Here is a 13,785-nt window from a genome sequence, read left to right as displayed (position 1 = left end):
TGGTGGGATTGTAAAGTGCCTCAGCCACTATGGAAAACAGTATGGATGATGCTCAAAAAATCAAAAACAGAACTATGATAGGATCCAGCAATTCCACTTCTGGGAATATATCCAAAGGAAACAAAAACAGCAACTTGAAAAGATACCTGCACCCCCATGTTCATAGCAGCATTATTTAAAATAGCCAAGACATGGAAACAACCTAAATGTCTACTGGTGGATAAATGGGTAAAGAAGCTGTGGTATACTTATACAATGGAATATTATCCAGCCATAAAAAGCAAGGAAATCTTACCATTTGTAACAACATGGAAGGACCTTGAGGGTATCATGCCAAGTGAAAGAAGTCAAACAGAAAAAAATAAATACTATATGATCTCCCTTACAGGTGGAATATTTAAAAAAAGAAAAAAAAAACTCATAGCAAAGGACAGAAAAAGAGAACAGACTTGTGGTTCCCAGAGCCACAGGGTGGGGGAAGGGAAACTGAAGGAAAGCAGTCAGGTGGTAAAAAGGTATAACTTCCATTGCAAGGCAGATAAATACTAGGGATGTAATGTACAACATGACGACTACAGCTAACACTGCTGTATGATATACAAGGAAAGTTGCTGAGGGTAAATCCAATGCGTTCTCCTCATAAGAAAAAAAAAATTTTCCCCTTTTTTCTTTTTTTTAATTCTGTCTATTGTGACAAGATGGATGTTAGCTGAACCTATTCTGGTAATCATGTCACAATATGTGTAAATCAAACCATCATGCTGTGCACTTTAAACTTGTATGGTGATGTATGTCAATTATTTCTCAATAAAACTGTAAAAGAAACTCCTTTATGGGACTTAGCAAAGGCCTTCATCTTCCCACTTTCTCCACACTGATGTCTTGCCCCTCCACACTCTAGTCTAGCCTGCACCAAATACTTTTAGTTCCCAAACGGCCTCATATTCTCTCACTGGAGTACCTGCTTTATCAGTCACTGTATTCATCACTGTGTACTTTAATTGTTAGTTTACTTCTTTGAATCCTCCATTAAATATATGCTCTTTGCAAGTCAGGATTGTATCTTCCTGTTTCAAAGACTTAGCCACTAGTATATAGTAGTGCTGTATAAATTTGATAAATGGATGGATGAATAAGTGAAGGAAGGAAGGAATGTATTAATGGATAAATTAATGAACCAAAAGGAAGCCTTCATAAGAAGCAAAATTGGCTTTTGAAGTTTTCTTAGAAAATATGGATTGAGAGCTAAGAGGGTTGGATCACCTAAAAGCATACATCACCTGAGATCCTAATGTACCACTCCCAACCCAGGTAGGTACTCCCCCATCTGTCAATCCATTCGCACATCCTTAAAGAAAACCACTCTCACAGAGAACGACTGTTACCAGTACGTAACATGCTTCAGGAAATTGTCAGAGTGGGGGTGGAACCACTGACTTACATTACATATGTTACATTAATTACATTTATGACTATAGTCTTCCTCATTCTTAGATAAGTTGACACACCTATCTCTACTACAGGAATTCGCTTCCAAACCAAAAAGTGGAGTTGGCTAGTCAGCATACACTCTTTGTAGACAGTACTAAAGACACACCGACAAGTATTGATTTTGGCATACATGTTTATACTCTCCTTGCAAATCACTGCCCTTCAGTTAATGTTCCCATTTATCAGAGTCAAGTTACAACTAAATTAACTGAATTATAGCTTTCCTTAGTTATATATATTCCAGTTCTGAGGATAAATTCTGTTTTCCTTGACTGGATTTGAATGTCTTCCAAATTTGTTAAGCAATACATCTACCCTATGATTGAATATTCCTGCAGAAGACCCATGTTCATTTATTTAATACTGATTTCTACTGTTTTAGCAACTGATGATTTTTCTTGACCTTATCCACAAATTTCAAGGTTCCTCTGTATAATCACTACGAGCACCAAGAGTAGATTAGGGGGGCCTCGGTGGCTTAGTCAGTTAAGTGTCTGACTCTTGGTTTCAGCTCAGGTCATAATCTTGCAGTTTGAGAGTGTGAGCCCTGCATTGGGCTCTGCACTGGCAGTGTAGAGCCTGCTTAGGATTCTCTCTCTCCTTCTCTCTCTCCTGTCCCCAATTCGCACTGTCTCTCTCAAAATAAGTAAATACAACTTTCTAAAAAAAGAGTAAATTTGGGGCTCCTGGGTGGCTTAGTTGGTTAAGCATCCCACTTTAGCTCAGGTCATGATGTCTTGGTTTGTTCATTCGAGTCACGTCGGGCTGTCTGCTGTCAGTGCAAAGCCTGCTTCAGATCCTGTTTCCCTCTCTCTGCCCCTCCCCTGTTCATGCGTTCTCTCTCTTAAAAAAAATAAATATATTTTTTTTAATTTTTTAATATGAAATTTATTGTCAAATTGGTTTCCATACAACACTCAGTGCTCATCCCAACAGGTGCCCTCCTTAATACCCATCACCCACCCTCCCACCCCCCATCAACCCTCAGTTTGTTCTCAGTTTTTAAGAGTCTCTTATGGTTTTGGCTCCCTCCCTCTCCAACCTTTTTTTTTTTTTCCTTCCCCTCCCCCATGGTCTTCTGTTAAGTTTCCCAGGATAAATATAAGAGTGAAAACATATGGTATCTGTCTTTCTCTGTATGACTTCTTTCACTTAGCATAACAAATATTTTTTTTAAAAGAGTAAATTAAAGAGGGGTGCCTGGCTGGCTCAGGTGGTTAAGTGTCCAACTCTTGATTTTGGCTCAGGTCATGATCTCTTGATTCATGAGATTGAGCCCCACATCAGGCTCTGCACTGACAGCATAGAGCTTCCTTGGGATTCTCTCTCTCCTGTTTTCTCTGCTCCTGCCCTGCTCATGCTCACTCTCTCTCTCAAAATAAATAAACTTAAAAAAAAAAAAAGAGTAAACTAAAGAAACGTCCTCTTACGTAACAAGTTTAAACAGTTGTTAATAGGTTTGTCCATTAAAAATAATGTATAATTAGCACTATAATGTATAGGTCTACAGAATTAATATGGCTTTTCTTTCATGTTTTAGCAGCCTCACACAATGAATCTAAGCAGTCATGATTTCTTTTTTTAAAGCTTTACAATGTAATAAATACAATAATAATCATTTGAGTAGATTTCTTTGATTCATAAAATATCTTCCTGTATATTAACAATCCTTCAAACATTCCTATAAATGAGTTCCTATGACCAAGTAAAAAATAAAAGCACTCTGACATGAATGACTCATTCCAGAGCACATACCTAAGAATGAGGGCAAAGTAAGAGCTAGAGATAGGATTCAAACTCAGTCTTCTAAATGCTCTGGAATTCGTGGTAATAGTTGTACACCTCTGGGCATATGCTAAAAACCAGCGGAGGGACGCCTGGGTGGCTCAGTCGGTTAAGCGTCTGACTCTCTCTTGATTTCGGCTCAGTCATGGTTTCGTGGTTTGTGAGTTCTGGCCCCGCATCAGGCTCTGTGCTGACAGCTCAGAGCCTGGAGCCTGCTTTCGGATTTTGTGTCTCCCTCTCTCTCTGTCCCTCCCCTGCTCACATTCTTTCTCTAAAATAAATAAATAAATAAATAAATAAATAAATAAATAAATAAATATATATATATTAAAAAACAAGTTTAAAAAACAGTGGACTGTACACTTTAAAGTGGTAAATTTTATGGAATATGAATTATACCTCAACTTGAAAGAAAAAAAGAAGAGGGAGGTCTGTGTGTTCTGAGATGGTATGATCTCCAAAACACATTAAGTGAAAAAGACAGGTACAGAACAGTGTGCACAGTGAGCTGTTATCTGCTTAAAAAAATAATGCACACATATACTCAGGCTTTGCAGGCATAAGATCTCTGAGAGAATACACAGGCAACCAGTAACTTTATTTCCTAACGGGAGAGGAGCTGGGGTGGCTGAGGGACAAGGCTGTCCTGGAAGGGAAACCTACCTTTCAATAGACCCTTTTGAACTTTTGAATTCTATGCAGGGTGCAAGGGTTACCACTTTAAATCTTTTTTAATTGAAAAGGGATACTCTGATGTTTCATCTTTAGTCTTAAGGTTTCTATTAAAGTATTATTTTCATTTTCTCCTATCATAAACTTAATATACACCAAAATAAACCCCAAAACCTGAATCTTCTAACTACAAAAAATGCAGTGTTATTTATAGTATGATTTGGCTTAGTTGACTCAGAGACAAAGTATCTAACTCTTTAAGAAAAAAAAAAAGTCAAAAATTCACCCAGTAAGTCAAAGATCATAAAGCATCTATATCATTTAATGTAGACTCTATTCTGACTGCCACACTTCCTCATCTTATAATTAGGGTATAACTGTTCATTTACTCTTTAACTTATTTTTTTCTGTTAATAACACTTCTTTTCTGTAGCCACAGGTCTCCCACCTGCTTTCCAAAGTTCTATGTTGGTGCTACTAGAACAGATGGCAATTTCTGCCCAGATCCCCACAGAATATTCCTCATTTTGACCATACCAAGGACATTGGTTAGATTTTCTGGTTGCTTTCCCACCCAGTTCTGACACTGACTTTTTGAAGTGGCAAATATCTTGCAATGTTACTTGTAGACTCTTGATTTTTAATTGATCCATTTATTGTGTATTCTGCTTCATACTCTGCCAAGCTGCTGGCTTTAAAACTGAATAAGAAATTTTCGATTTTACTGGCCACATGCTACTGAGCAACAAACTGCGCTTCAAACCACTGGGTGTCTTTAGTTCTCTAGTGGTGTGACGGGTTTTTACTCTCCTTGCTTTGTGAAACACACTTCAGTCAATTGGAAGCTTTATAATTCAAATGAAATGTTTGAAATCTAAAGACAAAATCAGTTTATTTTCATATCTGAATTCTAGAAAAACTGAGTATCAGATCTAATGATTACCAAAGAAACAATCAATGTCTCTGAACTTAAATTCTCAAGAAAGCACAGTGAACATGGGCAAAGTTAAAAATAAAGACTATTGTAGGGAGAGTTTAAATAGTCAGTTTAAGGGCTCTGGGAAGTGGTGGGTCGAGAAAGAAGAGGGAGAATGATAGACTGTGCTGCAGATTTCCAGACATTTCCAGACTGAATTCTGCTTTCATCTCTTGCTGTGGTGAATCCCACCAACAGGTTTTCTAATATTAAACCAACTCATCTTAGTCACGATGTATTATCTCTTTGGTATACTATCACATTTGATTTGTTAACATTTTATGTAGACGTGTGTCCTCTATGAAAATCTAAAACTTCTAAAATTTCATGGGGAGCTAAGCTGTAAGGAGAACTACTATAAAAGTTTTTAGAATTATGTTATAGGATATCCAAAAGAGAAGAATATGTGTGAATAATGTTGAATGGCATATAAGAATATCAAAATGTAAACATATTTACCATTTAATTTTTACCATTATTAACCATTGTTTAAACAAGCTGATTTACTTGTAAGGTCTTCGGTGGACAAGAAAAGATTTCTAAAAGAACTCTGTCTCAAACTGAGTTTGGCATTGTCTCAACCCAGTTTATTTTTTTTTTTTAATTTTTTTTTTTAACGTTTTTATTTATTTTTGAGACAGAGAGAAACAGAGCATGAACAGGGGAGGGTCAGCAAGAGGGAGACACAGAATCTGAAACAGGCTCCAGGCTCTGAGCTGTCAGCACAGAGCCCGATGCGGGGCTTGAACTCACAGACCACGAGATCATGACCTGAGCCGAAGTCGGCTGCTTAACCGACTGAGCCACCCAGGCGCCCCTCAACCCAGTTTAAAGAAACTGAAAGCAGACAAGAAATCAGGATTAGGCTTCATTGAAAGAACAACAGTAAAACCCATACAGCTTACATAAAGCTATTTATGTCTACCTTTAAGCTTTGTGTTCTAATGAAAATAATCCATAACATTAAAATTGAAAGAAAAAAAGTACATACCTGCCTTCTATACTCTAAAAGAGAGTCATATAGCTTCCACCCATTTTCAGGGAATACTTCTTTGTATTCAAAAGCAAAAAGAGGCTACAAAACAGTAAACAGAGTTAATAGCTAAAAAACAAAAAAAAAAGACATTTAAGGAGATAATCAGAAAGATATCCTTATCATACCCAAAGTTTTCATTTACTCATCTGTAAGGATGTTTTGTATTGGTGTCCTATTTCATATTGCTGTTTTAGCTCTTGTTTTATAATTTTGAAAATATATTGTTTTTTTCATATTTTTCAAACATATAGAAAAGCACAGAGGCCCACCACCAAGATTTATCAAATGCTAACATATCACCGTATTTCCTTCAGATATCAGCTGCTTAGGTTTTCTTCTAAATAATGAAAGACTTTACATAACAAAAGACATCTTCTGATATAATTAATCTGTTTGACATCCCAGATGTCAGCAGTTAGGCAGCCGAAGTTGATGCTACATTTTCTAAAACATACTGAACGTATTATTTCTTGGCATACAATCGGTATACCAAAAAAGAAAACTTATCATTTAAATAGACAGAATGACAGAAACAACTATGATGAAAAACATTCAAAGGAGACTCAAAAGACCAGTACTGATTCCAATTTTGCTCCCTACTAGCTGTGCCCTTGAGGTAACTGCCTACCTGTTCCTGGCTTCAACTCCAAAATAGGGATAAATAATATTTGCCACCCAACCTGGGGCTACACCCACCATGGAAGCTGGGTTATGTAACATAAATGAGGAAGCCTAACATCATGACTAGCAGATAGCAGGAGCTCAGCTAAGTATTTGTCCACCCTCTCCTCCTAAAATTGGTAGACTTAACTCTCAGCTCCTAATTAAAAAAGATTTCAGGGACGCCTAGATGGCTCAGTCGGTCAAGCGTCCGACTACCTGATTTTGGCTGAGATTATGATCTCACAGTGTGTGAGATCGAGCCCCGTATTGAGCTCTGTGTTGACAGTGCAGAGCCTGCTTGGGACTCTCTCTCTCTGCCCTTCTCCATCCCTCAAAATAAATAAACAAACCAAAAAAACAAAAACAAAAACAAAAACAAAAAAAATACAAAAAACAAAAACAAACAAAAAGATTTCAAATCCTAATGAAGCCCACAGACAGCTTTTCATCATGGGAATGCCCTGGATAGAAAGATCATATAATTATAGAATGTCAGGGGGCAGACACTGACCTCAGAAATCAGCTAGTCCAGTTTCCTCATTTCATACCAAAAAAGAACTATTCCAAGAGATTAGGTTAAACCTAAATTATGCATTTGGTTTAATGGCAAAGTAGGATCGTAAATGTAGTTTCTAGGTAGCTTAGACAAGTTTCTTTATAGTACTCCAAAAATTATAATACACACTTTTCTAAGATAAAGAAAAAAAAAACACCTTACCAGGTTATTCGAGACAGGAAATGCATATTTCATTAGATTCTCAAATATGGATCTTCTTGTCCGCCCTTCAGGTTTATGAGCGAACCGTAAGTTCCGAATATCCTAGAAAAGATTTAGGATCCAAGTCATCTGTAATTGTTCACCTTTTATTGAACAAACACATAAGGTAACTGGGAACTATCTTGAAAATGTTAAGACCTGTGAATGTGGGATACAAAAATAGGACAAGAGCTCCTGGAGACAGGGAAATCACAATGCCTTATTGAAAGAAATATTCAAAACCACAAGGTACTCTAATTTCCAGGCTATTGTGCCTACTCATCTATTTATTTAAAGTTCTTTAATAATGTTTATAACTTTCCATAATGTTCTTATATATCTTTCATTTTATTCAGAGGACAGAAATTTTATTTCTGTGTATTTACTCAAGATAAGCCAGTAAAGGAGACAGCATCTGATGCAGGCACTAGAGATAAAAGATATTATATCTGAAATTTACTATGACTGATACACAGCTCACCTATGTCCTTCCCCTGTGAAAACCCATTTTGTCATCAATTTCCCTATTAAAAACCTGATTAGCTCTTGTTATATTTCATAAGTATCTTCATTCCCATTATGCCTAGTGATGACTTTCCTATTTATGACCCCTTCCCAGGACTCATTTTCATTGGATCTTTGTAAGCTTCCTGCTATTAGACTGATAGAATCAAACTCTGCCTAAATCTCCTTGTCTACTCCATGTCCAAGTTCTTTAACCATCTCCTAACAGGTGAATTCTCAATTGTTTGGTTGATATCATGCGGGCTCTAGAGTCAGATCTAAAGACCAAGGAGGCTCCCGTTTCTGTTATTTGTCCTCAAGCAATTTTCTGTGCTCGGGCTGAACACAGATATTCATGTTCTGGTTTACTGGCATCTTAACTGCACTAAGAAAAACTTGAGGATTAAGAATACTTTCAAACAACCCATTTTATTTAGGTGTTTTATAATCTAGGCAGAATTCAAACTATACCCAATCCTGTAAAACTGAATACAGAGACTATACTACAATGCACTTGCAGTACATGAATGAGTAGAACATTTTATTAGAAATCTGACCCACAACTAGGATACTAGTTCTACCATATTATAAAACAAACATGTATGGAAATCTAAGCTGATACCTTGTTTTTCTTCAGTAAAAATCTTTACCACTAGTAGAGATATTCAGAATCGCTCTGTCAACCACACAGCTATCTAAAAGTACCACAGCCAGGAGCCTACAAATTTACTCTATTTACTGTTAGATTACAGAAAAGTGACCAGGAGACAACGTGCCTGACACATGGTTGAAAGCTAAACATGCCTGACACATGGTTGAAAGCTACTGCACTCTTCGATCCCTTCTGACTACAGTGGAAAAGCATAGAGGCGCCTGGGTGGCTCAGTCGGTTAAGTGGCTGACTTCGGCTCAGGTCATGATCTCACAGTTGGTGAGTTCAAGCCCCATGTGGGGCTCTGTGCTGGCAGCTCAGAGCCTGGAGCCTACTTCAGATTCTGTGTCTCCCCCTCTCTCTACCCCTCCCCTGCTCACGCTCTATGTCTCTCTGTCTCTCAATAATAAATAAATGTTAAATTAAAAAAAAAACAGTGGAAAAGCATAAAAATAATTATTAAGTCATTACTTTTATTACTAGATACACAAAACTTCTAAGAGTAGCATAAGAAAGGAACTTGCTTTTACTCTTGGCACTGGCAGAAGAACCAAAGAAAAATTAAGGCGATCTAGAATTGACATGTGCACAGGTATTAATTAGACCACATTGAGAACAGCAACCAAAGAAGTGGCACCTGATATGAAAGATCTATGACTGAACGGAATGGTGAAAATCTAAAAGTCTAAGTTTCATTCAAATATCAATGCATTTAAAAAATACAAGTTAGACATCATCAGGGAAATGCAAATCAAAACCAAAATGAGATATCACCTCACACCTGTCAGAATGACTAAAATCAAAAACTCAAGAAATAAGTGTTGATGAGGATGCAGAGAAAAAGGAACCCTTGTGCCCTGTTGGTGGGAATGCAAACTGGTGCAGCCACAGTGAAGACAGTGTGAAGGCTCCTCAAAAAATTAAAACTAGAACTACCCTCAGATCATAATCGTATTACTGAGTGTTTACCCAAAGAATACAAAAACATTAGTTCAAATGGACATGCACCCCTATGTTTACTGCAGCATTTTGTACAATAGCTAAACCACAGAAGCAGCCCAAGTGTCCACTGGTAGATGAATGGATAAAGAAGATGAGTTGTGTGTGTGTGTGTGTGTGTATGTTGTGTGTGTATGTGTGCATGTATACATTATTCAGTGTTAAAAATGAATGCGATCTTGCCATTTGCAACAACCTAGATGGATCCAGAAAGTATAATGCTAAAAGAAACACCATACGATATCACTCATATATGGAATTTAAGAAACAAAATAAATGAACAAAAAAAAAAAATAGAGAGAAACAAACCGAAAAACAGGCTCTTAATTATGGAGAACAAACTCCTGGTTACCGGTGGGGGGGGTGGGGGGTGTAAAACAGGTGAAGGGGATTAAGAGTACACTTATGATGAGCACTGAGTAAAATATGGAACTGCTACATCACTGTATTGTCCACCTGAAACAAATACAACACTGTATGTTAACAACACTGGAATTAATTTTTTTTTAAAAGATAAATATGATAGGTAAATGCTCTGAGTTAGAGAACATTCATGGCAAAGGAAAATACGGGGACAAAAATAAAACAGAGCCAACCATGAGGAGAAAAAAAGGATAGGAGTTAGATAAGAAAATAGAGAAGGTCTATAATGTCAAGTTTTTCACACCATCTTTTCAGAAGCAGAAAAACTGTGAGACTGGAACGACAGGTGATGACGAATACATCAGAGCTGGCTCTTCCAGTACGAAGGCTCACCCCTAGGCTTCTGTAAATTAAAGGTAATCATTTCTATCATCCCTACTTCAGGATTTTTTGAGGCTCAACATGAAATAATCAATGTCAAAGTCACTTGTATTGGGTCCAAAAGAATTCAAGCCTAATTCATAAGAGACTACCTTTAATACTCCTAATTGTTGTTTTTGTCTTCTAGAATGATGTTTCAGTATGAAATCTATTTGACAGTTTGGAAACCAGTTTCTACACACAGGTTCTATTTAATAGAAAGCTTTTCAAACCAAATAAAAATTGCACAAATATTATAACATTTACCTTACACACAGTCTCTAGTCCATAAGAATTTTCACCTCGACTAGAAGCACCACCAATTTTTTCTACTCTACTTATCACACCAAGAGAGGCATCTAAAACAAATGGGGGATCCTAAAGGAAGGAAAGAAAACAGCAATTAAAATGGAACAATTGATATAATGATCGTAATTAGAAATGCTTTAATTAAAAATGATCAAAAATGGACAAAACTACAAACCACACACAGAAGTACATGTAAAAAATCTAGTCCAACCAGTCTTACCCGTTCCATGCTTTTAAAATATAACCTGTAATTCGTGACAGTCAGAGTTCCTCGTACAGCACCAGTGAATGGACATATATAAGTCACATCTTTGGCTGCAAAAGCAAAGAGTCCACAGTTTACCATACATTGTGCACTTTTAAAAACTGCGCTCTCATCTTTTCACAAGTAAAATAATTCTGATTGCTATTTTAACCTGGGCTCAAAAATCACAGAATCAGTGACTCAAACAGAACTCAGAGGTCAAATCCAAGCTTCCGACCACATACCAGTCTGGGGAAGGGATGCAGAGTAAGTGGGAAGGACTGAAGAGGCAGAGAAAACACTTGCCCTTAGACAGAAGAGCAGGCTAGCTCCCCGCTGGATAAAGTTCTGTGTGGGAGTTGGAGTCGTGGCTGAAGGGTGATAGTGATGGTGGTTAACAAATGGAAATGTCTCAGGCCACAGACACCAGTCATCTTATAGTTTCTAGATCACCTCCCCAATCTGCTGGGCTTCTGGTCAGTCTAATTTATCAACATCCCTCCGAAAATACATCTGGAAGATCGAATACCAGAAACTCCTGACCTGATTATGTTTACAGGGAAAATACTGTAGGAGAAATGCAATGTATTCGAAATATAATTTCTTAGAAAAATAACAGAATAAGAGGACGTTGTATTTCTTTTTTTTTTTTTTTTTTTTTTTTTTTTTTTTTTTAAAGATGTTTTTTCAACGTTTATTTATTTTTGGGACAGAGAGAGACAGAGCATGAACGGGGGAGGGGCAGAGAGAGAGGGAGTCACAGAATCGGAAACAGGCTCCAGGCTCTGAGCCATCAACCCAGAGCCCGACGCGGGGCTCGAACTCACGGACCGCGAGATCGTGACCTGGCTGAAGTCGGACGCTTAACCGACTGCGCCACCCAGGCGCCCCGAGGACGTTGTATTTCTGACCAAGCTACTGATGTCAAACTTTGTAGAGAAATAATCACAAGCATTGTTCTATTACATGATTAACGATAAATCTACACAGCGTTATGCTTTTTTAAACATCCATTAATGAAGCAGGATAACTCAGCTACCACTAGCTCAAAATAATATTTAATATGGTAGAGTTCATAATGCCCACTATGAGCTTTTTTACATCTTAAAATATTCATAAATCCCTGTGATGTCATTATAGCAGCCAATGAGCAAACAGAGGAATATCTTCATCACTCCAAGAAAGTAAGGCACAAGCAACAGCAACAAATTGCTAAGAATTGTCCAAGGGGCTTTGGGAGAACTTAGGGACATAAAATACGTATTAATATGGTATTGCAACTTCCTGACTTGGCTTTTTACTCACCACTTTGGAGGACTGAATGCTTTGTATGGAATCTGAAATGAGACTGACCTTACAACAAACATTTCTAACCTTCAAAATAGTTCCCTTGGGAATGTTCAAGTATGAGCTACATTTTTTAAATCACTGTTTCTAATGCATGCTTCATTTAGAGGGAAGCTTTTAAAATTAAATAAACCCATCATTAAGGAAAGATACATAAACTTGCCTTCCATACATTTTCTTGCCCTTATAAATTTTTACCTCAATGAGAAAAGCTTTACTCAATGCTACTAAAACATTTCTGGATTCTTTCCAGACCAAGTTTCTTTACTCACACAAGAAAATCAATCTCATTATTCTATATGCTACTGCAAGATATGTCCAATGTTTTTGTTACACCTTACCCTTTATTCTAAAACCATGCATAAATTCATGAAAGTACTTCCAAAATTGTAAGCAGTATACATACACAAAGCGTTTCTATCTATGTTACTATTATCATCAGTCATTAGGTTCTGCTTCGTTCTGCCCACTTTATTGTTCCTCCTCAGGCTGGTGGCAGCTAAGTCACAATGAAGAGAGAATTTATGCCTATCAGGGTCTGTACCAAGTAGATGAGAGATTATGACCAGGAACCATTCCAGAGAAAATGACAATAGTAACAACCAGCATGGATGGCTTAGCACTGCATAGTTTATAAAGTATTTTTCACCTGTGTACTTCCTTTAACCTTCCTAATAAACCTTGCATATGAGACCTATAATTACACTTACAAAGTTTAGATGAGAGTACCGGGGCTCAGAGAATAGCCTAACGTTTCAGAACTAGTAACTAAGATTAAGACTTGAATGAGGTTCCTCTGACTACAAATTCGAATCTCTTTCCATCACGTCATGCAAAGCTAAACCACTAATATAGCGTAATCTGACTCCCGTGTTAAAGGTTGAAAGGTTGTAGTCTGGAGTTATCTCTACTCCTGATACACCCAGGCCACAATACTCTGATATTGTTACCACCTTAAAGCATTCAGGTGATGTTCCTAACACTACTCTAACTTTTAAAAAATTAAACTGCAGATTTATATTAGACCAACTAAAAATCAAATGCCTTATCTACATGGATTAACATATTCTAGGTTACTCTAGCCTTACACTTTATATTAAACATAAATTTTTCACATAAGTCTACATAGATTATTTTGAATCAGAATATTTAATAGATTAGGTATTCCTCTGAATTTTGCAACACTAATCCCACCTAGTCGTACTGAGAGATTAGATTTACCAACCCTCTCAAATTTTCACCGAGTTCACAGAGGAAAGACCCATAATAGTTTCTGTGAGGTGAGCTAAAGTGACCTTGAGAATACATATTATAAGGATATAAAATATACACAAATATAATATATGAGAGCATGCTATCTGTACAGAAAGAGAGGCACACAAACATACTCTAAGTAATACATCGAAGGGGAAATCCATCCAGCTGGAGGATCAGAAAACATCGAAACATCGAACATGGAAAACATGTTCCAGGAACATCGGCATGGGAGTTGTGCCCCAGTGACAGGTATCCTTTAGGTGGGTAGAGAAAGAGAGATGGCGCTCAATGCAGAGGAAGAAATGAACCC

General features: G+C 37.2%; 1 protein-coding gene across 4 annotated transcripts in view; it reads right to left on the bottom strand.

The window, feature by feature from the left end:
• MTMR2 (myotubularin related protein 2) overlaps positions 1 to 13,785 on the bottom strand; it is a 118,125-nt gene that overhangs the window by 34,839 nt on the left and 69,501 nt on the right. For all 4 annotated transcript variants that reach the window (XM_047824222.1, XM_047824223.1, XM_047824225.1 and 1 more), the window contains 4 exons: positions 10,848 to 10,942; positions 10,586 to 10,696; positions 7,342 to 7,443; positions 5,916 to 5,999 (listed from right to left, as the gene is read on the bottom strand). In XM_047824222.1, the coding sequence (XP_047680178.1) occupies positions 5,916 to 5,999; positions 7,342 to 7,443; positions 10,586 to 10,696; positions 10,848 to 10,942 (392 nt within the window). The remainder of the gene's footprint in view (positions 1 to 5,915; positions 6,000 to 7,341; positions 7,444 to 10,585; positions 10,697 to 10,847; positions 10,943 to 13,785) is intronic.

This window comes from Prionailurus viverrinus, chromosome D1, assembly GCF_022837055.1.
Source record: "Prionailurus viverrinus isolate Anna chromosome D1, UM_Priviv_1.0, whole genome shotgun sequence".
Classification (NCBI taxonomy): Eukaryota; Metazoa; Chordata; class Mammalia; order Carnivora; family Felidae; genus Prionailurus; species Prionailurus viverrinus.
The sequence above is the reverse complement of the archived record's forward strand: the minus strand, read 5'-3'. Positions and strand labels throughout refer to the sequence as shown.